The sequence below is a fragment of the Nyctereutes procyonoides genome, unplaced genomic scaffold (assembly GCF_905146905.1).
Source record: "Nyctereutes procyonoides isolate TBG_1078 unplaced genomic scaffold, NYPRO_anot_genome, whole genome shotgun sequence".
NCBI lineage: Eukaryota > Metazoa > Chordata > Mammalia > Carnivora > Canidae > Nyctereutes > Nyctereutes procyonoides.
This window is the reverse complement of record NW_026575140.1, coordinates 23,338,580-23,364,254: the sequence shown is the minus strand read 5'-3', so window position 1 is coordinate 23,364,254 and position 25,675 is coordinate 23,338,580. Positions and strand designations below refer to the sequence as shown.

General features: G+C 46.9%; 2 protein-coding genes across 5 annotated transcripts in view; one reads left to right on the top strand and one right to left on the bottom strand.

Moving 5' to 3' along the window:
- The window catches only part of ZCCHC14 (zinc finger CCHC-type containing 14), a 57,421-nt gene extending 49,474 nt beyond the window's left edge, over positions 1-7,947 (top strand). For 3 of the 4 annotated variants that reach the window (XM_055305153.1, XM_055305150.1, XM_055305149.1), the window contains 3 exons: positions 215-342; positions 1,196-2,890; positions 3,974-7,947. In XM_055305153.1, coding sequence (XP_055161128.1) covers positions 215-342; positions 1,196-2,890; positions 3,974-4,029 — 1,879 coding nt within the window. In that variant the 3' untranslated portion in view covers positions 4,030-7,947. The remainder of the gene's footprint in view (positions 1-214; positions 343-1,195; positions 2,891-3,973) is intronic. The other variant, XM_055305151.1, reaches the window with a different exon arrangement.
- A 1,386-nt stretch (positions 7,948-9,333) lies between these two features.
- On the bottom strand, positions 9,334-23,821 carry MAP1LC3B (microtubule associated protein 1 light chain 3 beta). Its single transcript, XM_055306432.1, has 4 exons — positions 23,648-23,821; positions 15,189-15,244; positions 12,129-12,235; positions 9,334-11,098 (listed from the first exon to the last, which is right to left on the bottom strand). Exons 1-4 carry the CDS (start codon positions 23,685-23,687, stop codon positions 10,924-10,926), a joined length of 378 nt encoding a protein of 125 aa, XP_055162407.1. The 5' UTR covers positions 23,688-23,821; the 3' UTR covers positions 9,334-10,923.
- Positions 23,822-25,675: the final 1,854 nt, after the last annotated feature.

Sequence of the window (25,675 nt, the reverse complement as noted above, 5' to 3'; positions counted from 1 at the left end):
TACAAATCTACGGATGTGGTTTTTGGTGTGCTAGGGAAGGACCTTTGCAGAGAATCCAACAAGTCAGAATGAATTGTTTTCCATCTATGAGGATATTTGTGGGGCAGTCACCCTTGTATGGAATCTGCACTAAAGCAGAGCTTGGGAAATGTCAAAAGGTTCTTTAGCAGAAGACCTGAATGCTCTCTTGTTCACATGCTCTCTTGCCACACAGGGAGAAGTCAGAAAAACGGTGCCTGAACCCCGCAGCCCCACCCCCAGTCACCAGCAGCGGAGTGGCCCGAGTCCCACCCACCAGCCATGTCGGGCCTGTGCAGACAGTGCGAGGCACCCACGCTGCAGGTGGGTGAGGGCAGGCGGCCTTGATGGATCTCTGGCTCTTCCTTTTGAGAATAGTTAAGACCGTAGACGATACCCACACTTTTGGCCATTTGCTTGTTTTTAGAATTTACAGTTATTGCTCATTAGTTTAGCTTTTATCATGTCTACCTTAGAAAACAGAAGGGACATTTGGATTAGAAGCTGGAGACCGGTGACTCGCCTGAAGTTGTTTGGGCAAAAGAATTAGATCCAGAAGCTACATGATGAGAAGAGAAGGAAGTACCCCAAACAGATGAATATACTCTCCCCCAGGAGGTGCAGACAGGTCATGTGTAGGTCCTTGCCCTGGAGGCCCATCTTGAAACTCCCCAGTGTGCCTAGTGCAGCAGCCTCCCTGTTGTGGGGCCTGGGGAGCCACTCCCCTGTGTTCCCTGCCTTCGCCTCCACAGATGGGGCAGAAGGCATTGAAGGACAGAGTAACGGAGCCAGGGAGGAAAACATGCTAGTGTTCTCTTTTCAGTGGTTATTTGAATAAGAGGTCTTACATCCCTTAGCCTCGTAGAATAGGGGTGTCTCTCAGTGTGGGGAGCTGACTTTTGTCACACCATGGTGGCTGGGGATCCTTGTCCCTTCTCCAGCATGAGTAGGGAGGCATGGTGGCACCTGGCCGAGAGCCTGGCCGTGCTCACACCTGCTGATGACCAGCTGTGGGGACTTGGGCAGCTTGCTTTCTCTGAACCTCTGGGTCCTGTCCGTCCGCAGTGGGAGTGACAGCATCTGCCCCCCCCTGGGGCTGCCATCCAGGTCAGGTGGGCAGGGAGGGCGCAAAGAGGTGTTGGCCAGCACAACCCACGTGGGTACCCCTTTTCCACAGCGCTGCGGGTAGAAGTGGAGCAGGCCCCTCACCAGACGGCCCGGGAAGGCAGCTCCTCAGAATGCTCCAGCTCTTCGCCCAGCCCGATGGGGGTGCAGGGCCGGGAAGAGAGCTCGGACAGCGCCGAGGAGAACGACAGACGTAAGGACATGCGGCCTGGTGAGCACTGCGCTGTTCCTGCCCTGGCCTGTGAGGCTGTGCTGACCGCCCTGTTTCCATCCCTAGGTGTGGAGATTCACTTGGAGGGCTCGGATAAGGAGAAGCCCGTCATGCTACTGAATCATTTCGCTTCCAGTTCTGCCAGACCCACGGCCCAGGTTCTCCCCGTGCAGAATGAGGCAGGCTCCAGTCCATCGGGCCACCACCCCCTGCCCCCCCAGATGATGGCTGCAGCCTCTCACCTAGCGCCCATCCGGATGCTGAATTCCGTGCACAAGTCGGAAAGAGGGGGTGCGGACATGAAGCTCCTCCCGCCTTCCGTGCACTCGCTGCTGTCTCTAGAAGAAAGGAGTAAACTCTCGGGACCAAGAGGCGGCATCAAAGTGGACAAGAACTTTGGCCATGCAGTGATCGACGCAGCACCCGCACCCACCCCCCAGCAGCCCCTGCAGGTCCTCTCCGCCCTTGCCGAGAGCAGCTCCGTGTCACCTAGCGTCTCCTTCGGTCCCCGTGCCAAAGTCGTACACACGTCTGCGCTGGACCGGGTGATGAAGCCGGCCCCGCAGTCAGCTCTGGCGGCGGAGAGCAGCACGGCCGCCGCAGGGACGTCGAGCACGGTCTTCCACGTGGCTCGGCCCCCCATCAAACTTCTGGTGTCTTCATCTGTCCCCGCGGACTCTGCCATTTCTGGGCAAACTCCCTGTTCTAATAACGTGCAAATAAGCGTGCCCCCTGCAATAATAAACCCCCGGACTGCTCTGTACACCGCCAACACCAAAGCTGCCTTCTCTGCGATGAGCAGTGTGCCCGTGGGGCCCCTGCAGGGCAGCTTCTGTGCGAACAGCAACACTGCCTCCTCCAGCAGCCACCCTTCCACGTCCTTCGCCAGCATGGCCACTGTGCCCAGCTGCCCAGCTCCCAGCTCCAGCCCCGCGCTCTCCTCGGCCCCCGAAAGCAGTTTCTACAGCAGTAGCGGCGGCGGAGGTGGCAGCGGCTCCCCCGGGAACATTCCTGCCTCCACCCAGAACCACCACCACCACCACCACCATCAGCAGCCATCGGCGCCCCAGCAGCCCACACCGGCCCCACCGCCTGGCTGCGTTGTGTGCACGTCCTGTGGATGCAGCGGCAGCTGTGGCTCGAGTGGCCTGACCGTCAGCTATGCCAACTACTTCCAGCACCCGTTCTCGGGGCCGTCTGTGTTCCCCTTCCCCTTCCTGCCCTTTAGCCCTGTGTGTGGCAGCGGCTACGTGGGTGCCCAGCAGTATGGTGGTGGCGCCTTCCCCGTGGTGCATTCGCCCTACGGTGGCAGTGTGCCTCCCGAGCCTGTGCTGGGCGGCCAGTCTGCGTTCACCGTGCCACCCATGCAGAGCTTCATGGCAGGCGCGGCGGGTGTGTACCAGGCCCCAGGACTAGTGGGCAGCAGCAACGGCGCCAGCCACAAGAAGAGTGGCAATCTGTCGTGTTACAACTGTGGGGCCACTGGGCACCGCGCTCAGGATTGCAAGCAGCCGTCCATGGACTTCAATCGGCAAGGTAAAGGTGGGCGGCTGCAGAGCGGGCTGCCCTGGTTAGTGGTACAGCGTCACCCCCAAGGAGACACACTCACAGAGCTTTACTCTTTATGGAAACAATAGGAAATGTTCTTTTTAAAGCAGAAACCAGTTTTTTGAATGCTATTTGGAAAAGCGTGAATTCTTGATAGGCTCTAAAGCCCCCCTGCCCCTCAAAGGGTTACATTGTCCCTACGCTGGCCGTTGATTTCAGCCTGCTCCTCGTTCCAGGGACTAGCGAGCTGGGGAGGGGGTTGTGTGGCCTGGTCGCATGTGGGGGTGACTTGACACCCTCACCCCACATTCAGCTGAAAGCCAGGGCCAGGGGCGTGGCATGTGAGCATGGGTGCTGCCGGTAGGTCGGACTGTCCCCGTCTTCTTTGCCCCTAGGTAGCCAGGCTGGAGGTGTGTGGCTGTATGATGGCACCCATACTGCCACGTGCCCCCGCCCCTTTCCCACTTGCTCTTTGGTCTCTAGTCCACTTCAGGTGTGTATCCGATGTGGTGACACAGGCTCTTGCTGTTGGCTCTGGGAAGGTGGTTAAACTAGGCCCGAGGGTCTCTCTCAGCTCTGGGATACTCACTGTGCAGCCTTGAAAAGTCTGTCACTTGGTCTCTGTACACTTCTGATGGTTGCCCCAGACCTGGGATCCTGAAACACACCTGTGCATCTTGGTCACTTGGAGAGCGTTTAGTGACAACTCTGGGGGCAGATGGGGGTGACCGTGGGCAGTGTTCACCCTGTGGCCAGAGGTGGGGCTGTATCTTCTGAAGCTGGGAGCCTCGGCCCATGGTGATGGTCAGGCCTCCCTGGCCCGGCTGATTGCCCGAAGACTAGAGAGTGGGACCAGGGACTGCCAGGTCACTCCTCTTCTGTGTGGATCTATGGGTAGTGTCTAATTCTGGGACTGTGAGTGGGGAGCTGGAGGTGGGTCCAATAGGTAGCCCAGATTTCCAGCACCCACCTCTTGACCAGTGACTCTCGAAAGAACTTGGGACAGCTCAGTTGTTGGCAGTAATTGCACGGTGATTTAAATTTGATCTCTTTCCTCCTCCCTCTCTATAGGTACTTTTAGGTTGAAATATGCCCCTCCAGCAGAAAGTCTGGACTCCACAGACTGACATTTTTCTCTGGCAACAGAACACTATTAAGCCATGGAAACAGAAGGAAAATTAAATCCAAAACTGAGAAGTCTAGTTGCTGTTGAGCTTACTATTTTTAATCCAAAGGTGCTTTACTTTACTAGACTGGATAGAAAACCTAGCGTAGGAGTGCATCAAACTCAGTTTTATTGCCAAAATCCTAGATTGGAGCTTGACGTCAGGACTCGCCTGGTTGGTGCCTCCACCACGGTTGTGATGTGGAGACCTCCGTCTCCCGAGGAGCATCGCCGTCATCGGTTCTACCAGGTCACATGTAATTCCAGGGCAGCTACGCAAGATCGGAATCAGAACTGCAGGTTGTAGTTCTCCACGTGGAGTTCCGCCAGACGGACTCTTGATACCCTGGGTGAGGGGACATGTCGCCTTTGTTTCGTTTCGTTGTTTGGTTTTGTTTTGTTCCTCCAGTGGTTAGACACTAATCTCTCTGGGCTTTTTAAGGATTGCACTACAGAAGAATGTACACTGATGTCAATCTCTGCCATTCTGGGAGACAGACTCCCTGAGACCAGTCAGTGCAAGACATCCGTTTTTAAGGAGTTGGCACCAGCAGGCTATGTGACTTGGTACACAGCAGAGATTTTAGCATTTCCTTCCCTCCTTAAAACACTTGTAGCAGTCTCAAGTTTTTAATTTTTTTTCTGCGAATAAATTTAAACTATGTTATTAAATAGAAATAGTTACTCGCAACAACTTAATATCTAAGGGTCCAAGTCCCAGAGAATCCCTTCCTTCTCGGCCCATCAATAGCTTGAAGTCCTGTCATTTTCCACCTCGACGGAGCTCTTGCAGAGACATGGTGACCGCACAGCCTTCGTGAGCTGGCTCTGAGGGATGCTCCACGTCCTTGGCAAAGTTGGCAAGTTCTTTTATCTCACACGGATCTCCCAAGGACCCCAAGGCTTACTGCTAACGGATTCACACTTGAGACAGACATTTCAACAATACAGTCCTATAATTCACGAGCAAAAGATTCGAAATGTTCTCCTGTCAACTTCTTTTGTATTAGGCTGTGTATTAATGGTTAGTTCTGCTAAAAATGACCCGAAAACTACAATAGAAAGTGGTAAGACTCTAAAAGAGACCACACCAACAGGACAGAGCTACAAGATCTGCAGGAATCTAGTTTTATCCAAAGTAGGAAAGAAATCCTCACCGTACAGCTCTGTGTCACCCCATTACCATGAAAGCTTCTTGGTCTGAAATTGAGGGACTTATAAATCTTTAAAGCTAAAAGGGAATTTTCTGCTCAAATATTGTTATTTTAAACACTAAAGCCTTCAATATTAAAATATTTGGTAAGGCCTTGCCCAGGGATTCTGCAGATGAATATTAAAAAAAAAATCATAATATTCAGACCTTTCTTAAAATGGGACAATCAGCCTCATGCCCGATTGGTGTAAAAGAATATCCTAGAATTTGAGGCGTTGTGATGTGAGGCTTCAAATTTTATGATCAGTTTCCTGGCTGGAGGGAAACTAGCAGAGTTGTTACATTTTTTTATGAAAGGCTTTTAGTAGAGTTTTTTAGAGTTTTATTTTAGTAGAGTTTCATTTCTATGCAATGCAGAATTGACAGACCTCTGTATGCTATCTCTCTTCCTGGTACACAGTATTATATACAGTTTTGAAGTGATGGTGACGCTTACAACAACTTTTTTGGGGAATGTTATATTGATCTCATAATTATAAACAAAATGTCAAAATAACGAGAACTGACACAACTTTGCCTTAAAGAGTAGGAGCCTGGAACTTGTCATACGATGTTTAAGGAAGACTTGGGGGTGTCCGCTGATGTTTACGATTTTAATATTTCTGAAGGCCGTTATGGTGGCCTGGACATGTGCTGAAAGCCAAACTTTTAAAATTTTTGGTTTTTTTTAAACAAAGAAATATTTTAAATAAATCCTATTTCAACACAGTGAAATTGTTGAAAACTGTCTCATAAAAGAAAAATATCATATTTAGGGTTTTTGTTTTAGTGGTCAGTATTGGGGACTGAAAGTGTCTGTTGTTACCCTTACGACTATTTTGACAAATATTAGAGGCTAGTGTGTTCCATACAACAAAAAATAGGAGTTTCGATTTGAAGTAGGACATTCAAATTGAGGTAAATAAGTCCAGACATTGTGCGGCTGTGTTCCAGTCATCAAAGGTCTTAGAAAAATTCCCACTTGTCTTTGAAAGTGCATGTGCGCTGTGATGTCTCCAGTGTGGCCATACCAAGGTGAGAATTGTAAAACATCAATGTGAGCCACACGGGATACAAAGCATCCAGCTGCCGATCGGTGAGATCTCTTCCTGAGTGACTACTTGGACTTGGGAATATTTGCTGGCAGTGTAATCTCTGGTGAATTTCTCTCCAAAAGCAACCAAAGTCAGTAAGCCTGAAGAGCATTTTGCATTTCCTCAGATGTCCTCATCTTCTCAGAAACATGGATCTGACTGACCCTTTCAACTATGTAGTCATTTTCCAGAAATCATGGGCTCAGTTTCCAAATGCTGTAGCAGCCAGGTAGGTGTGGCACAGCCACTTTGCTCTGTGTGGTCTGTTATATTATCAGAGTTTCCCCATCTTTTTTTGTCTCCAAGAATGGGGGAAGTGGAATGTACAGATTGAAGTAGAATACAACGTTGGGATAAAACAACTATTTAATCCTTTTTTTTTTTTTTAAAGCAAGCACTCAATTTTCTACTTTCTAATTTTTATGTCATGGTAATATTGAAAATTGGAAAGTGTTTAAATGTTAAAACTTGTAATTGCTAAAGAGCACTGAGGAAATGGGAACTAGCACTTAAATAACATTTTCTTCAAAGCACGTATGCAATTGGGTATTTTAAAAAAAAAGCAACCAGCATCATCTAGAATAATCTCTAGAAGATTACAGGAGTCAGCTTGTGAATATAGTAGTTAATAGGTTCAGTGTTTTAATTCACTATTTAGGAGTCACCGTAGCTAGTTTGCACTTCACTGTGTAGGTGCGGCGCAGCCTCAGCAGCAACTGCGCCGCGCCTCCCAGTTGGAGCACAGACTGATCGGACCCATCCAGATCTGATGGAGGCTTGCTCTGGGCTCGCTCCAGTATCCCTGGAGCGTGCTGGCCTGGAGGAATCAGGTTGCACCCCTCCTCACTCCCTAGCATCTTGTACTCTTCCTGCTTCTGTGGTGGGTTATTTGATGCCTTGCTAGTTTTACATACTGGTTACCGATGGTGTATACATGGAGTCTTAAGGATGTTAAGGGAAACTGTCCTTCCCAGAGGATGGGCTTGTGGAACCCAAAGGGGCGGATGTCCTTTCCAAAGCGCAGATGACTCCCAAAGGATGAGTCAGGTAACAGTTTAAAGCCATGGGCTCTGAGGAGGCTCAATTTGCAAAGTCCCTAGGTTCTGAATGAAAAAAAAAAATCTTTAATCAACACTCTGGAAACCACATACTTGCTGGTTGAGGCCAAAGGTCAATTTTACTACACTGTTCTGGGGGGGAGGGGAGCTCAGTGCATCTCTGTCAAGTCAGTCCCAGGTATTGTAACAAGCCCCTCACATGCATTAAGTTTTTACATGCACAAAGATGAAGGCTTTGGTACCGAAACCGAAGACCCTTGTGTACTCAAGAATCTTCACAGCTTATATTGGACAGATTTTCTTTTTAGGAATGAAGGAAAATTCTCCCATTTTTGAGCCATTCTTTTATGTCAATTCTACAAAATTGCATGTAACTTTATAAATATTTTTAAAAGATATAGTTTTGTAAATATTTAATATTCTGCTAATTTGATTTTGAATTGTAAATGTTAAGTATTGTTTTTGAAGTTTTTATGTTTTATTATACTTTGTTAAAAAAGAAAAATTGTACATTTTTAGAATGTTTTTATGAGTAAATTTAATGTACTGAAAATAAAAATTAAAAAAAACTTTCATTTTACTATGTCTTTGTCTCAGAATATGAAGCACACATCTTTTCAAATAAATTGCAACTCTTGGGTTTGCACACTAGGGGAGTCACTTTTCTGCCTTCTCAACTTTTTTTTGAAGATTTATTTATTCATGAGAGAGAGAGGCAGAGACACAGGCAGAGGGAGAAGCAGGCTCCATGCGGGGAGCCCGACGTGGGACTTGATCCTGGGACTCCAGGATCACGTCCTGGGCTGAAGGCAGGCACTAAACCACTGAGCCACCCAGGCGTCCCATGCCTTCTCAATTTGACAAGAGATACATGGTTTTAAATCCATTTCCTATCAAGTTTCCCATGTTTTAAAAAATATCTTTACTATGACCAGAAACATGATCTCTTGATTTGGGGTTTAAAGATGTTCCATCTCTAGATTCCATAAAAAAAGATTGTAAAAAAACAAAAACTAAATAAAAAATAAAATCAAGATAAAAATCAAGATTGGCACAAATAGGTATCTGTGAACCATCTTTGGAACATTTCTAAACACGTGATACACATAGCATGAACATGGCCTGGCATTTAAAGCTCCGTCTTCTCTCTGGGTTGGGGATGGTGGCAGCCTAATGAGCACAAGCTCACCCAGGACTGGTGTTCTCATGAGCAGTGCCGGACACCAGAGGGAGAATCCTGGTGCCTTTTTCCCAACTGAGGTCCCCAGGGCCGCTTGGGTCTTGTCAGGCTTGTGGCTACCCAGAGGAGAATGCTCATGTACACACAGTTCCAGCCACTAGGGCTCCTGTCAGGAGACAAACTGCAGCCCCTCTGAAGATTTGGCAGGGGGAGAGGGACGACACACACCGAGCAACAAACATGGGGAAGCAGAACATTTCGTCATCTTGCTTCCTGCCTGGATTCTTCCACAAACGTTTTAAGTGCCTGCTTCGATGCGAAATGGGTTGAGTTTTTCAAATGAGTAATGCTGGCCACTACTTGGCTTGTGTGTGTACTGGATCTTTCCCTGATGCAGCAAGAAGTACCCAAAACCACATAATGCCTCCTTGACCACTCACATAGTCTTACTAGCGTCTGTTTTACTTTCACTTAAAGGGGCAGGTTTTCAAGTGTTCCCACAAAACACCCAGGTCCCACATCCACCCATTACTTTGTGCCCTGTCTTTTAGTTCTCAGGAAAATTTACTTGTGCGAAGACGACCAGATGGCAGAACCTTGACCAAGGCGAGGAAGGTGCCTGGGATGAGGAAGAGACCTTCAGAGGCCCTCCCCCCACTGCTGCCACCCCCTGGCTTGGGACAGTACAGACAGTGTACAGCACTGCCAAGCACCAAGTACTCATCCATTAAATTGAGCTTGATGACAGTTTTTAGTTGTGCCTTTATTCACCTTAGTTCATTAAAAATGTACTTGGTTTAGAGATCCTAGTGACCACCCAGTAACGTGGGATAAAAGTCACCCCTCTCCACATGGTACTTTTGTTTTTTTAAAAAAGCAGAATTTCTTCTAGGAATCTTATTGATCATACAGTAGTTACAAGAATGTCAGATATAATGATGTATACAATCTAAACAAGACAAGCTGATTAGGAATTTACATAATGTAAAAATACACATATTAAAAGTTAGCCATGTGGACAGATGCATGCAGCAGAAAGAGTAGTTGGAAAGTCGGGGATCAAGTGCCCATATGCAGTACTATTGCTTCCCCCCCCCCCCCATCCTCCGTTAATAAGTAACTTCCACTAACAAGTATAGGTATTCCACACACATCTAAAATACACAAAGGTAAGTTGTGACCTGCTACAGTACAGTCTAAAGTGATGTGTGATCTTTCTGTGCTACTGCCACAAAAATAGTAAATAGTGAACCCCATGCAGGTAGTAGGAAGCATTGGTTATTCTAGTTAAACTTGGAAAATTTTTAAACTTCTGACATTAATATCTGTGAAGAGTGTTAGGTCTCCTTTTGCTATTGTTTTCTTCACAACTGACGTGCAGTCAAGAGTGGAGAAACTTTGATGGTTGTTTGACCTACAGTACAACTGAAATACTCTTTAAAAATGTAACTTTTTAATAACAGAGTCACACACTTAACATAAAACATGGATCTCTACAGCTTTAGGCCAAAGGGTAGAGGGAGTGCATCTGCATTGTAATGCTTTAGTTTCCATGTTCTGTAGTTTCTAGCACTGTCCTAAGGAATGAAACTGATAGAACAGCTTGTTTCTTTACCAAAGCAGACAGCAGTTTAATGTCACACTTTCTTTCTCTGGGCCCTTTGAGAAACTAGACAAAAATTTTAAATTATTCAAGCGTCTTGTTGAGCAGTGGTGCTTTTCTTTATTGTCTAGAGAAGCAGCAAACAAGACCTCCCTAGCACTGTGAGAGTGCTGACTCAGGGTACACTTACACCAGAATCAGGAACCTTTCTTACTCCCATTTTCCCTTTTTGCCAACTATTATGGCAAATGTGGGGGTGGGAGTTATGCTTGACAACTTAGGCTTAAGGATCCTCTTACAGAGATTTCTCCCATTGAGTAGAAACCCTTTTTCTACAAAAAGTTGGCTGGTTCAGTGAACCTAGAAAAGACTTCATGTCTCTCTGAATGCTTAAATTGCAAGTTCCTAATAGATAAAGAGCGTTAAAATAACGTGAAGGTCTATTTTATTGGCAACTTACAATGCAAAGTATTTTATTTTTAAACGCCTAAATTTGAAAACAAAACAGCCTAGGTTAAATAATATAGTTTTCCAAAGCTGAATGTGCTCATTTGGAGCTCAGTTTTTCTGCTTGCAGTACAAAACAACTTCCTAAAACTCCTAGGCAGGAACACTACTGTTTTGATGATCTGTGATTAGATGAACTGATCAATCTTAGCTGGTAATATCCCTTTTTTTCTCCTTGGTAAGGGTTTAAAAAAATTCTAGAAGAGATGCATCTTTCTAGTCTTACACAAACAATTTCATTCCAAATGTCTCCTGAGAGGCATATACCATATACAGGAATCCATCTTCATCCTTCTCACTTTCATACACTTCAGAAATCGGTGTGGACACACTCACCATGCTGTGTCCATTCACTAACAGGAAGAAGGCTTGATTAGCATTGAGCTGTAAGCGCCTCCTATTGAAAGAAAACAATGTGAAGAGATGCCAACCAACACATTAATATGCAGGGGACATGTAAAAATATCACCCACCCCCACTGATCTAAAAGTATAACGCTTTTGTAAATGCTGCTTCTGGCAATGTGTATGCCTACTGATGACTCATAAAACTTCCCATAAAGCATAGGACATTTCCTATGATTACATTCATGAATGACATTAGCGGTAATCTTGGTAGATTATTCTTACTAGGGATCCCTGGGTGGCGCAGAGGTTTGGCACCTGCCTTTGGCCCAGGGCGCGATCCTGGAGACCCAGGATCGAATCCCACATCCGGCTCCCGGTGCATGGAGCCTGCTTCTCCCTCTGCCTACGTCTCTGTCTCTCTCTCTCTCTCTGTGACTATCATAAATAAATAAAAATTTAAAAAAATATATATATGTATATAAAGATTATTCATACTATATTCCTGAGGCTGGTTTTAGACTAGTATGCTCTCTGAATAGCTGTCTAAAGAGAGGAATAGTTCAAAATATAATTTACAGGGATCCCTGGGTGGCACAGCGGTTTGGCGCCTGCCTTTGGCCCAGGGCACGATCCTGGAGACCGGAGATCGAATCCCACATCGGGCTCCCGGTGCATGGAGCCTGCTTCTCCCTCTGCCTGTGTCTCTGCCTCTCTCTCTTTCTCTCTCTCTGTGACTATCATAAATAAATAAAAATTTAAAAATATATATATAATTTACAGACTACTTATTACCATTTAAAAGACTCCATTGTCTTTTACTAATTTTACCATACAAATTTGTACAATTTTCTGATTAGAGAAAACATCTATGCTAGATATGCTAGATGTTATGATTAAAGAATCAATCAATAAATAAAAGAATCAGAGGATAGGAGATCCAGCAGGTAAATCAGAAAGGAAGGAACATCTTTAAGGTTTTGTTACGCTTGCAAAAATGTTAATCAGAACTAAAGATTTATCTAAGTCTGATACAGAAAGAGAAGTTACCCAAAGAAATTTTTTAAAAAGGTGATTAAATACCTAATGATCTTGATGAGCTCACTCATGTTGACATGATCAGGTACGAGGAATTTGGTTTTGTCCAAAACAGGAAGTTGCTTCTCACCCTTGTACCGTTCTATTATCACCTAGAAAAGTAACCAAGAAAGATTTTAATAACCATTAATAGTGAAGAAGAGTTGAAATACTTATGTTATAACTAGGACATACCAAAATGGGGTTTGAAATAGAGCACATGTGTTGGTTTCCCCACAGATCTCCTATTAAGAGTGATCATTTATTAGCTTAGACTCTATCCCATACAGAATCTAGTACACAAGACAAAGTGACTGCCTCCAAGGGGGTGAGCAGGGTGGTGAAAGTAGTTTGCTTTTTGTTGAAGATACACTCATTAGTCAGAAAAATAAAAGCAGAGGCTAGGTACCAGCTTATAGTGTAAAGCTCTGAATCTACATCAATTGCAATACCATTTCCTCTGAAATGTGTTAGATCTTAATTATGGTAATACACTGAATTTTTTTTTTTTCATGCTAGACTGGTTTCTCTACTTGACATGGAAAAAGTCCACGAAAAGACAATGTCAGCTAGTTCTGGAGACAAATTTAATGCAGAAAGACTTGAAGATTGTTTTATTTTGACAATATACTCCTGGTAGTTCAGTAATGAGTTTTAAGAGCTAAGAAACTTGCACTATGCAGGGAACAAAAACAGTTCATAGTTCCACATCATGTATGGAAATAGATCTGTTAGCCCCTTGCCATACTTCCTTTCCATAGAAGAAAAACAATTTTTCCCCTAGTTCTAAGCCACAGCAAAAGCTTGCCACACAGGGTTTACTGGGCCTCCCTGTCACCTTCTGCGTACCAGACACTCTTCTCTAGGCAAAGCAACTCCACCCTGCCACAACAATAGTAAGCTGAGACAGTAATGGCAATCTTTTCATAATATTTCTCTAGAAAAGGGGAAGATACTTGTCTGTACATTGTTCTACTATATGGGGCCACATAAGGTTCTGTGTAAAGCCAAATCAAACTGCTATTCCCTTCCTTGGTAAGATCAAGGACATTTATCCATAGTGTATGTTTAGAACATGGCATTCACAAGGGAGAATCAATAGACAGACTACTTTTGCCTGATTCTGACTAACAACAGAGATCAGAGGCAATACAGAAATCTTAAATTCCTGGTCCAGGACAAGGCAGAAAGCAGTAAGAATGAGAAGAAAATCTCCCATCAATAAGGAGGACATAGCAGCAGCTTGGGGATGCAGACAGCATGGCCTTGGGCACCTCCTGCTCTCAGGTGCCCCTGACTCCCCAGTGCTGGTAATTTCCCTGAAAGCAATCCACTACAAATTACTGGTTGACTTTTCAGTTATTTCCTCTTTTTCCTGTACTTTTCTCATTTGGGAAAGACAACACTTAAGTCATGAGTAAGGCATTTGGCTACACCTGAAAAGTGCCTTCCTGAGTGTTGCATTTAGACACCAGTGCTATGGACGGAAGTGCAGGAGAAAAGCTGTTCTTGGGAAGTGGAGAGCAAGCAAGCTGCCTGTGCCTTCTCAGTCCATCCATCCTATTCCCATCAAGAAGTGCCTGTGAGAGTATTTCTCAAACTTATTCAGGGGTTACAAGCCCATATGACAAAGTACAAGTTTTCTGCAAAAACCCTTAGAACTACTAGCAGAAAAGAGGACTGCTAATGTACACAGATATTCATGTTTCAAAAGGAGGCTGCAGAACAAATCCTGGCAGACGGCTCAACTATTCATTTCTAACAGCTAGCACCAAAAAGTAAAGAAAACCTTAAAATTAAGAGAATTCTCTAGGCCATATGTTGACCTCAAATATAAGGAAAGACTAAAATTTTTAATAGTCCAAGGAAAAGAGACTATCTTTTACTGTAGAATCCTACAGTTGGAAACTGCTGGGCAGACCCATCTTCTCTTTTCTGTGTACCTTACAGACCCAACCCCCTGGACCATTTCTCTCCTTTGACCTTAGTTTAGTCTGAGACGGCAGCTCAGAAAGCCAAGAATGAAAACTTCTACCAAATTTTTAACAGTGAAGTGTCTTTCTAAGTGGTCTGTAGCATTCATAGGAGGTAACAACCACATATGCAAAACTAGGCAAATCTTTCCAACTATTACATGGAATGGGATTCTCTTCCCATTTTACAGATAAGGATGTGGCAAGTCCCTTTCAGAACTTTAGTAACTAGCTCAACATCACTTAGTAACTTTAAGCCTAAGGCTTGAACTCAGCCTCTACCTGAAACCACAAGTTCCTCTTAACCACATTTCTCTACAACTGGTACCTCAGCAGAAAACTCTTTAGGGTCTGCCAGCAAAGGATTTGGGGTAGAGGGTGTTACTGCCTGGGCACAGCAAAAAGCATCTGAAGTACCTACATATGACAAGAAAGAGCAGTGTCTCCTCTAACTCTTGTAAAGAAGCCAAATACAACAGACTTCTCTGGGGCATCAAAAGATGGCCTAGAATGTACAGTTACACTTAAATCCTGAGAGCTACTGGGACGCCTGGGTGGCTTAGTGGTTGAGTGTCTGCTTTGGCTCAGAGAGTGATCCCAGAATTGAGTCCCACATTGGGCTCCCCAGAGGGAGCCTGCTTCTCCCTCCTATGTCTCTGCCTGTCTCTCATGAATAAATGAATAAAATCTTAAAAAAAAAAAAATCTTGAGAGCTACTGATCTTCCTACTGCAGGATTCCTTCAACAGAGTGGATATTTCCTTCCATTGATAAAATGCTAACAGTTCTAGCCCCTCTATTCTTTCCCCCCAAAATAGATTTGACTTGTGAAGTGTGTAACATTAAGGCAGAAAACTCATTCAGGAGGAAACAGAATGTGATTAGATGCAAGAACTGTATATTAAGATATCTCAATTCTAGGTCGTGAAATTGACACTGGAGATTACTTTCTGAGGACCTCTGTAGAAACACCTGTCACACAGTTACACATAGCAGCACTGTATTAAAATACTTAAGCAGTGCTCTCTTCTGTATACATTAATAATGTTATTAATATTAATAATAATAAAACACAGGTGCTGGAGACTACCTACTGGGATTTTGGTAGGATGCTGCTCTCGGATAAGTCGGACATCTTCTACTCTTTGTTCTGCAACGAAAGGAAGAGACAGGCATTCATTATTAAGGGCCAAAATGTAGCTTCTTTCCTGCACTTTTACTGGTGGTTTCCATATTTAAATTCACCTATCCCTAGCTTTGGTGAGCAGAGCAGTAAGGACATGTTCCCGAGAACTGAGAGGAAGCACACAGTGGCACTTCATATCTGGCACAAGTTGATATATAAGGCCAAATGCAACTTCCATGTAAACCAACATGTAATTACATGGCTCTAGCAGGTGTTACGACATATGACCAAGAGTACAGAATTCCTAGTTTCAAGAATTTGAGACCCCAGGCTTGCAGTCAAATATAATCAGCAGATTACCTGCATGGCATTACCAATCTTTTCTCCAAGGACTCCCACTATGTGTCAATTTTCCAAAACTTCAGTTGATACAGGAATCTGTTAAACCATAGGCTCTTCAATGTGATTTTCTTATTACTTCCTGCTTTTCAATGACACATTGGTTAAGAGAAAACACCCAAAAGAACGCCCTATTTGACTTTCAGTTTTTCTCAATGCCCACCACTGCCCAACATCACTAGACAAAATTTTAAAGCACTAAGTCTACTGTTGAATACTTTTTTTTTGAGAATATCTCTATTCTCTCCCTTAATATAATCATACATGAATAATCAATGTCATGGACTTCCTGAGAAGTCCTGGTGGCTTCAGAAAAAAAAAGATGTAGGGACACCTGGGTGTCTCAGTAGCTGAGTGTCTGCTTTTCACTCAGGGCATAATCCCGGGGTCGGGAGATCAAGTCCTGCATCGGGCTCCCTGTAGGGAGCCTGATTCTCCCTCTGCCTATGTCTCCGCCTGTGTCTCTCATAAATAAAATTTTTAAAAAGATGCTTTGATCTACATATATTCTACCATTGCCAATTTTTTTGGATTAAAAAAAACATTTGGTATCATTCTTCATAAAAATGACTGAACATTCTCATGTTCAAATACAAACATGTAAGTAAGTGCTGGGACACCTGGGTGGCTCAGCGGTTGGGCGTCTGCCTTTGGCTCAGGTCATGATCCTGGTCTGGGATTGAGTCCCACATCGGGCTCCCTGCGAGAAGCCTGCTTCTGCCTGTGCCTCTCATGAATGAATAAATAAAATCTTTAAAAAAAAAAAACAAAAACAGGGCAGCCTGGGCAGCTCAGTGGTTTAGCACCGCCTTCAGTCCAGGGCCTGATCCCAGGGACCCAGGATCGAGTCCCACGTCAGGCTCTCTGCATGGAGCCTGCTTCTCCCTCTGCCTGTGTCTCTCATGAATAAATAAATAAAATCTTAAAAAAAAAAAGTAAATTCTATTTTCCCATCCAACATATCTAAATCAGCTTCTAAGATAAAATTACTACATATAAACATATCTGCCATAGACTAAGAAGATGGCAAACACAGGGATTCCTACCAGCGTGCATTCCTATCAGTATATGAGAATAAAGATTAATTTAGTTACCGTTAGTAAGCATAACCTAGTGGTTCCCAATCTATAATATAGTGATTAATAACAAGAAATATGTAGCTGGTCCTGTCAGAGCTTCCAAAACACTTAGAATTTTCTAAATGATTAAGAGTGGTATTGATAAGGGCTATCTCTTGTTATTCAAACAAACCCCAATCAACCATACAAGTTTATGTTAATGTTGTAACTTTTAGAAAGCTCCTAAGGATGGGGAACTGGTGGCCAGGGGGGAAAACAACAGTGATTTGGGGTTTGAAATGTTCAGACCCACCCCAACCACCAGGGAGGGGAAAGAGGCTTGAAGGATGAACTAATCACCAAAGGCCAATGATTTAACCAGTTATGCCCATGTAATGAAATCTCCATCAAAAGGATGGGGCTTAGGGCAGCCCTGGTGGCGCAGCGGTTTAGCGCCGCCTACGGCCCAGTGCGTGATCCTGGAGACCCTGGATCAAGTCCCACGTTGGGCTCTCTGCATGGAGCCTGCTTTTCCCTCTGCCTGTGTCTCTGCTACTCTCTCTCTCTCTCCGCATCTCTATGAATAAATAAATAAAAATCTTAAAAAAAAAAAAAAAGGATGGGGCTCTGGGACGCCTGGGTGGCTCAGTGGTTGAGGGTCTGCCTCAGGTCATGATCCCAGGGTTCTGGGATTGAGTCCTGCACTGGGCTCCCCACAGGAAGCCTGCTTCTCCCTCTGCCTATGTTTCTGCCTGTCTCATAAATAAGTAAAATCTTAAAAAAAAAAAAATTTATAAAAAGGATGGGGCTCAGGTGCTGATTCCAGGTGCTGGGAGAGTAGCACACACCGAACTCCACAGCAACAGAAGCTCCTGTGCTCAGGACTCTTCTAACCTTACCCTATGTACTTTTCACCAAGCTGTTCATCTGTATGCTTTAATATCCCTTGTAATAAGCCAATAGTCTAGCAAACAAAAGTTTTCCTGTGAGCTACGCCAGCAATTCAATGAAACATAAGGGGGTCGTTATAAACCTCTGATTTATAGCCAGTCAGAAGCACAAGTAACAAGCTGCACTTGCAATTAGTGTTCGAAGTGGTGGGTGGGGAGGGGCAATATTGCGGGGCTGAACACTTAAACTGTCATATCTGAGGCTATCACCAGGTGATTTAGAATTGAGTTAAATTTTAGGACAGCTGTCAGTCTGTTGAGCATCTGGCTCTTGATCTCAGGGTCCTGAGTTGAAGCCCCACAATGCGTGTAGAGATTACTCAAAAACAACCCCACACCGTTTAAAAATTGTACAACAGCCAGCTGAATTGCTTGATGTGTGGAAAACCCAAACAGGGTCCAAAGTGAAGCAGTTGATTAGTAGAATACGGAGAGTAGAGGAAACACAGGATGAATTTTTTTTCACTTGCATCATCCTTTAAATCATTCTCTATTTCTGAGGGTGTCACTGATTCCCCTTCGATGCCTCTCTCAGGTCTAAGACCCGTCCCTATATGTCTGTCCTACCCCAGGAGAAAGTGCTCTACCATCTAGACTTAGCTATCAATCTGCTTCACAATAAAAATCTCGTGTGTCAGGGAAGATTTCAGAAATTAGAGGAAATCACAATTCACTCTATCAAATGAATTTTTTTTAAAGATTTATTTATTCATGAGAGATAGGCAGAGACACAGAGTGAGAAGCAGGCTCCTCACAGGGAGCCAGATGTGGGATGCAACCCCAGGATCACACCCTGAGTGAAAGGCAGACACTCAACCACTGAGCCACCCAGGTGTGGCTCTTTAATAATTCTTTAATATACCTGGGAATATGCTTCACACTTAAAAGCTTAACCTCAGCCCCGGTGGTGCAGCGGTTTAGCGCCGCCTGCAGGCTGGGGTGTGATCCTGGAGATCTGGGATCTGAGTCCCAGGCTGGGCTCCCCGCATGGAGCCTGCCTCTTCCTCTGCCTGTGTCTCTGCCCCTCATAAATGAATGAATGAATGAATCAATCAATCAATTAATCAATCAATCAATCTTAAAAAAAAAGAAAAAAGAAAAAGCTTCTCCTAACTGGGGTGCCCAAATGGCTCAGTTGGTTAAGAATATGACTCAATTTCTGCTCTGGTCATGATATCAAGCCCCATCTGGGGCTCTTCCCTCAGTGCAAAGTTTGCTTAAGATCCTCTTGCGGCACTTGGGTGGCTCAGTGGTTGAGCATCTGCCTTTGGCTCAGGTCGTGATCCTGGGGACCTGAATTGAGTCCACATCAGGCTCCCAGAGGGAGCCTGCTTCTCCCTCAGCCTGAGTGTCTCTCATGAATAAATAAATAAAATCTTAAAAAAAAAAAGAACCTCTCTCAAATTAAAAAAGGCAAGCTCATTCTAATAAATCTGAAAGTGGAAACATTCAGAGAGAAGGGGGAGCTTTTTTAATAAAGGAAATAGGTTTGTTCTGGTATGTGGAAAATGAAAAAAAAATATGCTTTAAATGTAAGGCTTCAAATCAGAAACTATAATTTCGATACTATAGTATCAAGTTTCTTTATCTTGATTTATCCCCAAAATATGCCCCCCTCCAAAGACAAAAAAAAATCATTATTTTTATTAAAGGTGGGAAAACAGGTATGAAGACAAGTTACTTCCTTAAGGTAAAAACAAGTAGTACCAAAGTCTCACAGGAACATCATGAGTGTCCTGGCCAGTTCTATGAACTCAGTGGTGTACCTGAGTGAGCAAATATGGTATATACCTCACTCTTTTTGAGTAGACAGTTATTTTCAGAGGATAACAGTATATTTTAACAAAAGCATTACCAACACAGATCAAAGACACGCGTGAACAACACTTTTAATCAAGTTTTTTTTTTTTAAACACTGTAATGCCCTGTTTATTCACCAAGGGCTCAGCCTTGCGCACAGAAAATGGTTAATAAACGAATTAAAGTTGTAAAATGGAAATACTCTTCCAAATGCATACCAAGATACACTTCCCAGACTCCTTCCTTTTCTCCTGTCTCTAAGAACTCATACAAGACCTACAAACATAAAAGCAGGATAGGAATCTAAGGCGTCTTATTTTTACCAACATATCATTTGCATAGTTGCTTTGAGATTCCCTGCTGCACTTAAAGTAAAACTTTATTTCACTGAGTGAAATGGAAGCATAATAAATATTGCCACTATCTATAAATCATAAATGTAATACCCAATCCATTAATGAGTAACACTGCTTCAGTTCATGGAGTGCTACCTATGTTTTGGTATAAACTGTTCTCTACAGTCTACCTATTAAGAGTAGATGGAGCTGTTTATTCTAGACCAACATATAAATTTCCCCCAAGACATGCAAACTTTTGGAATATTAATGGACAAGTTTAAACCTGCTCATGACTAAACTGCAGGAGAATAGTGTGATTCCTTGGCAATTCCAGAAGCTGAAGCGAAATTATTACATTTGAGAAGACCAAATCCAGAATTATTTGCTCAAATACAATGCTGGAAGTTCATAATATTTTCCCACATACCTGCAAAGACACACTATGCTTTTCACTAAGCACTGGCCCATCTCCTATACCGAGATGATGGCTACCTACTGGAGGCTGGGAAAATACACCGCAGAAAATAAACTGCAAGTCCAGACTCCGCCACTAGGTGGACCATGATCTCACCTCTCTGGGCCCCACCCACTTTCTTGAGTTACAAAAGGTAGAGGGTTGTTTTGGGTGAGCCCCAAGGTCCACTTCCACCCTCTCAATCCTGGCAGAAGATATCAGCAGATCTATATTCAATTTTGAATTAACCTAAACTCATTCCCTTGGAAAGAGAAAGAACTGCTCAAGCTAACTGGGTCTGTTCTTAGTTTCTATGAAGAGGTTCTCTCCTAAGAACTGATTTCCCAGGGATCCCTGGGTGGCGCAGCGGTTTGGCGCCTGCCTTTGGCCCAGGGCGCGATCCTGGAGACCCGGGATCGAATCCCATGTCGGGCTCCTGGTGCATGGAGCCTGCTTCTCCCTCTGCCTGTGTCTCTGCCTCTCTCTCTCTCTCTCTCTCTCTCTCTCCCCCCCCGTGACTATCATAAATAAACAAAAAAATTAAAAAAAAAAAAAGAACTGATTTCCCTCATTCACTGTACTACAAATCAGTGAAAATTGTCAGTGCTAGAGCAAGGAAGGAGAGTAGCCATTAACTGATACCTGATCCTCTTCTGCAATGATTATTAAAGAGATCTTTTAACAAGGGGGGGCGGGGAGGGAGAGTAAAGGTGAGATAAGGGGCAAGCCCAAAACTGGTATATTTAACATGTACTTACAGGGGGGGAAATGGGGCATTCTTGGCTAACCCCATTTACCCACAGGGCCAAAGATTCCAGGTGAATTCCTTCTAATTCATTAAAATACGTTAATCTCACTTTTCCTACTCTTACCACCTACTCTGAGGTTTTTCTAGAATAACTAAAAATAAGCAAAAGAAAAGTAACTAGTTTCAGTCATAAGAAAATAAGCATCTTTCCCACACAGATGTCCGCAGTTAACTTTTATTGTTTAAGTAAGCCCTAAATCTAACATGGGACTTGAACTCACGACTCTGAGATCAAGAGTCACACGCTCCATCCACTGAGCCAGCCATGCAACCCCCAGCTAACTTTAAAATGCATAAATTAAAAAAATAATAATAAAATGCATGAGTTAGTGAGGACTGAAGCCAGATACAAGAGGAAATCTGATTCAGATGCTGTTCTCAGGGCTGCATAAAAGCTAAACAATATTGAGAGTTCACAGAGGTCATTAAAGAGAAAATTTCCAACAAAAATGCACGTCCAAGTCTGCTAACAAACCCTCAAGAGACTGAAACGGTATGCTTGGCAGCTTCTCAGGACCAAGCAATCAAATAATTATCAGTAACGTGATCTATGACACCATTTAGAAGCTGTGTGAACGCTGGGCTCTTTGTGGACTTCAGGCAACTAAACAAAAGGAGTGCACAGTGTTGCTGCCTTAGACCCTAAAGAAGATGACCCTGGGAACTCCCCTGTGCTGCTATAAACACCCCCACCAACACAGTGTGGTGTCCACGTTGCTAGTGCACAACTTTCTTGCTTCAACGGAGCACCAGTCACTGCCTTGTCCTCATTTTTGTGGAGGCGTAAATATTGATGGTTACTTTCAGTTTCACCAAATGCCAGGGAACCCAAGCTGGGTTTCTAAGCCTGAACTGGGAAAAAGAACTGATTTACCGCTGGGGAAAAGTATGGATATAACAAACCAAAAAGAAAAGCCACCGGACCCTAGTTCTGCTGCAAAAAGGATCCAGAGGATTCGCCACACCAGGTCTACACTGGAGGGTGCAGGGATACGTACAATGCTCCACCTCCAGGGCTCACCAGTGTGCACACTCCTCCTCAGGCAAGGTAGGGACATTTGTAAGCGACCACGTGTGACCAGCGCGACTTACCTGGAGATGATTCACTCGCGTACTAGTGTCATTACTTCAAAGTACCTGTCACCGCCTGGCCTCCTGGCCAGCCTTCCCCAAGGCACCCTTACCGAATCTGCACCTCCAGAGGGACAGACCCCCAGGATTGCAGGGCTGACCCGACCGCCCATGACCGCGGGAGACCAAAAGGTGATTCAGCAGCTCCCTTGCGGCGCCCCCTGGATGGACGGCCGCCCTCGACGGCGACCCGGCCGGGGCCAGGGCGGGGATGGGGGACCTTCGGGGGTCCGACAGAGCTCAGGTCCCGACCCCCCTAGGCAGATCGCCGCCGTCTGCCGCAACCCCGCCCAGAGGAGGAAGGGGTGCTCCGTGGGTCCCCCACCCCCACGTTGGCCGCGGCCCAGAGCGGACCGGCGGACGGATGGACGGACAGACGCCCGCGACCCGGCCAAGGGGGGTGGGGGCTCCCCGGGTCCCACCCTGCTTAGGACCCGGGCCCCCAACCCCAGACCCCGACGCCCTCAGCCCTCCTGGGTCCCACCCCGCTCAGGCCCCGAATCCCGACCCCCGAGCGGGCGGGCGTATAGCCGCCCTCGCCCGCGACCCGGGGCGGGGCGCGGGGAGGCGGAAGGGGCTCCCCGGGTCCGACCGTGCTCAGGCCCCGGCCTCCCAGCCCCACGTCGGCCCCCGAACCCCGACCCCGAGCGGACGGACGGCCGCCCTCGCCCGAGACCCGGCCCGGGGTAGGGTAGGGTGCGGGGGGGGGGGGGGCGGAAGGGGCTCCCAGGGTCCGACCGCGCTCAGGCCCCGGCGCCCTCAGGCCACCCCCGCCCCCAAACGCCGTCGGTCCCCGGCCCCTGGGCCCCCCTCAGCCTCCTCGGCCCCCCCTCAGCCTCTCGGCCCCCTCAGCCTCCTCAGCCCCACCTCGGCCCCCTCAGCCCCCCCCTCGGCCCCCCCCTCAGCCCCTCTCGGCCCCCTCAGCCCCTCTCGACCCCCCCTCAGCCCCTCTCGACCCCCCCTCAGCCCCCCCTCAGCCCCCCCCTCAGCCCCTCTCGACCCCCTCGGCCCCCTCAGCCCCCCCCCAGCCCCTCTCGGCCCCCTCAGCCCCCCCTCAGCCCCTCTCGGCCCCCTCAGCCCCTCTCGACCCCCCCTCAGCCCCCCCTCAGCCCCCCCCTCAGCCCCTCTCGACCCCCTCGGCCCCCTCAGCCCCCCCCCAGCCCCTCTCGGCCCCCTCAGCCCCTCTCGGCCCCCTCAGCTCCCTCGGCCCCCTCAGCCCCCCCTCAGCCCCTCTCGGCCCCCTCAGCCCCTCTCGGCCCCCCTCAGCCCCCCCTCGGCCCCCCACCCGGCCGCCGCGGACCCCAACGGCCCCGGGTGCCCGCCTCCGCCCCTCCTAGGTCCCACCCCGCGAGCCCCACTTCAGCCCCCGTTCCCCCGCAGCCCGCCGTCGGCCCGTGCCCCGGCCGTCACCGACCCTGGCGGCCCCGGGTCCGCGCCTCAGCCCTTCCGCCAGCCCGCGCCCCCTCCCCCCACCCGCCGCGGCACCCACCGAAGGTGCGACGCTGCTTGAAGGTCTTCTCCGACGGCATGGCGCGGGAGGCGAGACGGAGGCGGCGAGGCGGAGGGTCCTGGCTGCTACAAGTGGTGGCGGCGGTGGCGGCGGCGGCGGCTGCGGAGGCTCCGACTGTGGCGACAGCGACTTCCCTTGTGTCTCTTCAACCCGCAGCCGCGTCAGGTGACTGGCGCGGCGTCCTGGGGGGGCGGGGCCAAGGCCGGCGGCCGCCGCCGCCATGGTGGGCGTGGCGGAAGCGGGGTTGCGCGCGTGCGCAGCGGAGAGCCCGCGATGCGCAGGCGCGCGGGCCGGAGGAAGCGCGCGTCCGGGCGGGGAAGACCCCAGGCGTAAGCCTCTCGAGCCCAAATCCCGCGTGGCCCAGCGGCTCCCGCGGACCGCGCGTCACTTGTGTGTCGCCTCCGTGAGCCCACGGCCGAGAAAGCTCCGCTCCGGAAGCACATTCCTTCCGTGCTCCCGCCACAGCGCCGCGGGCCTGGGGGCTGCCGGTTGCTCATCCAGATAGGGGGGCACCTGTCGCTGCTGTGTTTAGGGACCTGCGCCCTTGCGCCCGCGGCGGCCACCTGCTTACCCCCCGCGGGCTTCCCGCCGCTGACCGTCCTCCTCGGAACGCGCAGGTGCGCCGCATAGATGGAGAGACGCCTGCAGACTGCAGCCGGCCGGTTCGCCGTGCCCGCCCGTGCGTGGACGCGCACCTGGGGGCCGCGTGGCCGCCCCGCGCTGAGCTGCCGCGGAATGCCTGACGCCCTGGAACCCGCCCGAGGTCCGGCGCCGTAGCCTTTCTTATATGGTGGTTTGATAGAGTCCTCGGATTGTGCTCTATACGTTATTATGCAGACATACGAGACATACTAAGATATATTCCTCGGTGGGTTTTTTTGTAGCTGGGATTTCTTTACAGAGAAGCCAAACATGTTGCAGCTCCTTGTATAGTTATTTCCCAAGACCCGAACAATGACATTAGCTCCATTCTGTTCTACTGTTTACTAGACAACGGTGCATTTGTCCACGTGTCACTCTCTGTCAGGTGTTTCCCCCTTTTTGTTAGTTCTTTACCTTGAAAACCCTGAGTTAAACAGCATTTACGCATTCTCTCTGGTTTCCGAAGTTCCAAAGGAAGGCTTCAGACTACAAGTGTACTTACTATCCTCATTGCTCTGTATTTATTCTGTGAAAATTGGAAAAAAAAAATTCAGTGTTTATTTTATCTACCTTCTGCCAAACAAAATGATCTGGATTGAAGTCTTAAAGAGAGTGTCGGGGCATCTGGGTGGTTGAGTCAGTTGGCCTGTAACTGTTGATTTTGGCTCAGATCAGATCCCCTGGTTGTGCAATCCAGTGTCAGGCTCAGTGGGGAGTCTGCTTGAGATTCTCCGATTCTATCTCTGACTGCCCCTCCTCCATTTCTCTCAAATAAATCAATAAACATTAAAAAAAAAAGTGTGTACTGTATGCTGCTTTTTTTTTTCTGGATTTCTTTTGTATATTAAGTATTGACTGGTGAGCTGCTTTCTTGGCTTAATTGCTATTTTGTAAGAAATGGACTTTTCGTTCTCTTGTTGGACAACTGTTCCAAATGCAAGAGAGGAAGAAAATCAATTATCTGGCCTATGGAGGTTGGGGGAGGGGAAGGAGAGTTTCATATTTCCCCAGTCCCTTAGGCATCCATAAAGCTTTACCAAATTACCCCAGGCCTTGAGTTTACAGCGACGGAGGGACAGGCTTCAAGGGCTGTGCTAGTGATGGGACAGGATCACTCTGTGATTTTCAAGTACTGAGGTTCACATTTACAGTGACTGCTAAAGTCTTCTCCTAACTTTGAATTCCTACTAGCATCTAAAACCACATCTCCCTACATGTTTCTCAGAAAACTGTGGACATGTCAGGGTGTCTCATAAACAAGGGCGTGGGCATGTAAGAGTGTCTCAATCTCCATATAGGAATAGCATATTCATAATATATAAATAATATCTAAAATGTATTGATTCATATTAACATACAGATAAA

Excerpts from the sequence above, each read along its gene's own strand:
- MAP1LC3B (XM_055306432.1), bottom strand. The coding sequence starts at position 23,687 with ATGCCGTCGGAGAAGACCTTCAAGCAGCGTCGCACCTTCG. Across the intron at positions 12,236-15,188 it reads AGCATCCTACCAAAATCCCA|GTGATAATAGAACGGTACAA; the intron begins GTAGGTAGTCTC and ends TTACTTTTCTAG. Across the intron at positions 11,099-12,128 it reads GAGCTCATCAAGATCATTAG|GAGGCGCTTACAGCTCAATG; the intron begins GTATTTAATCAC and ends TTCTTTCAATAG.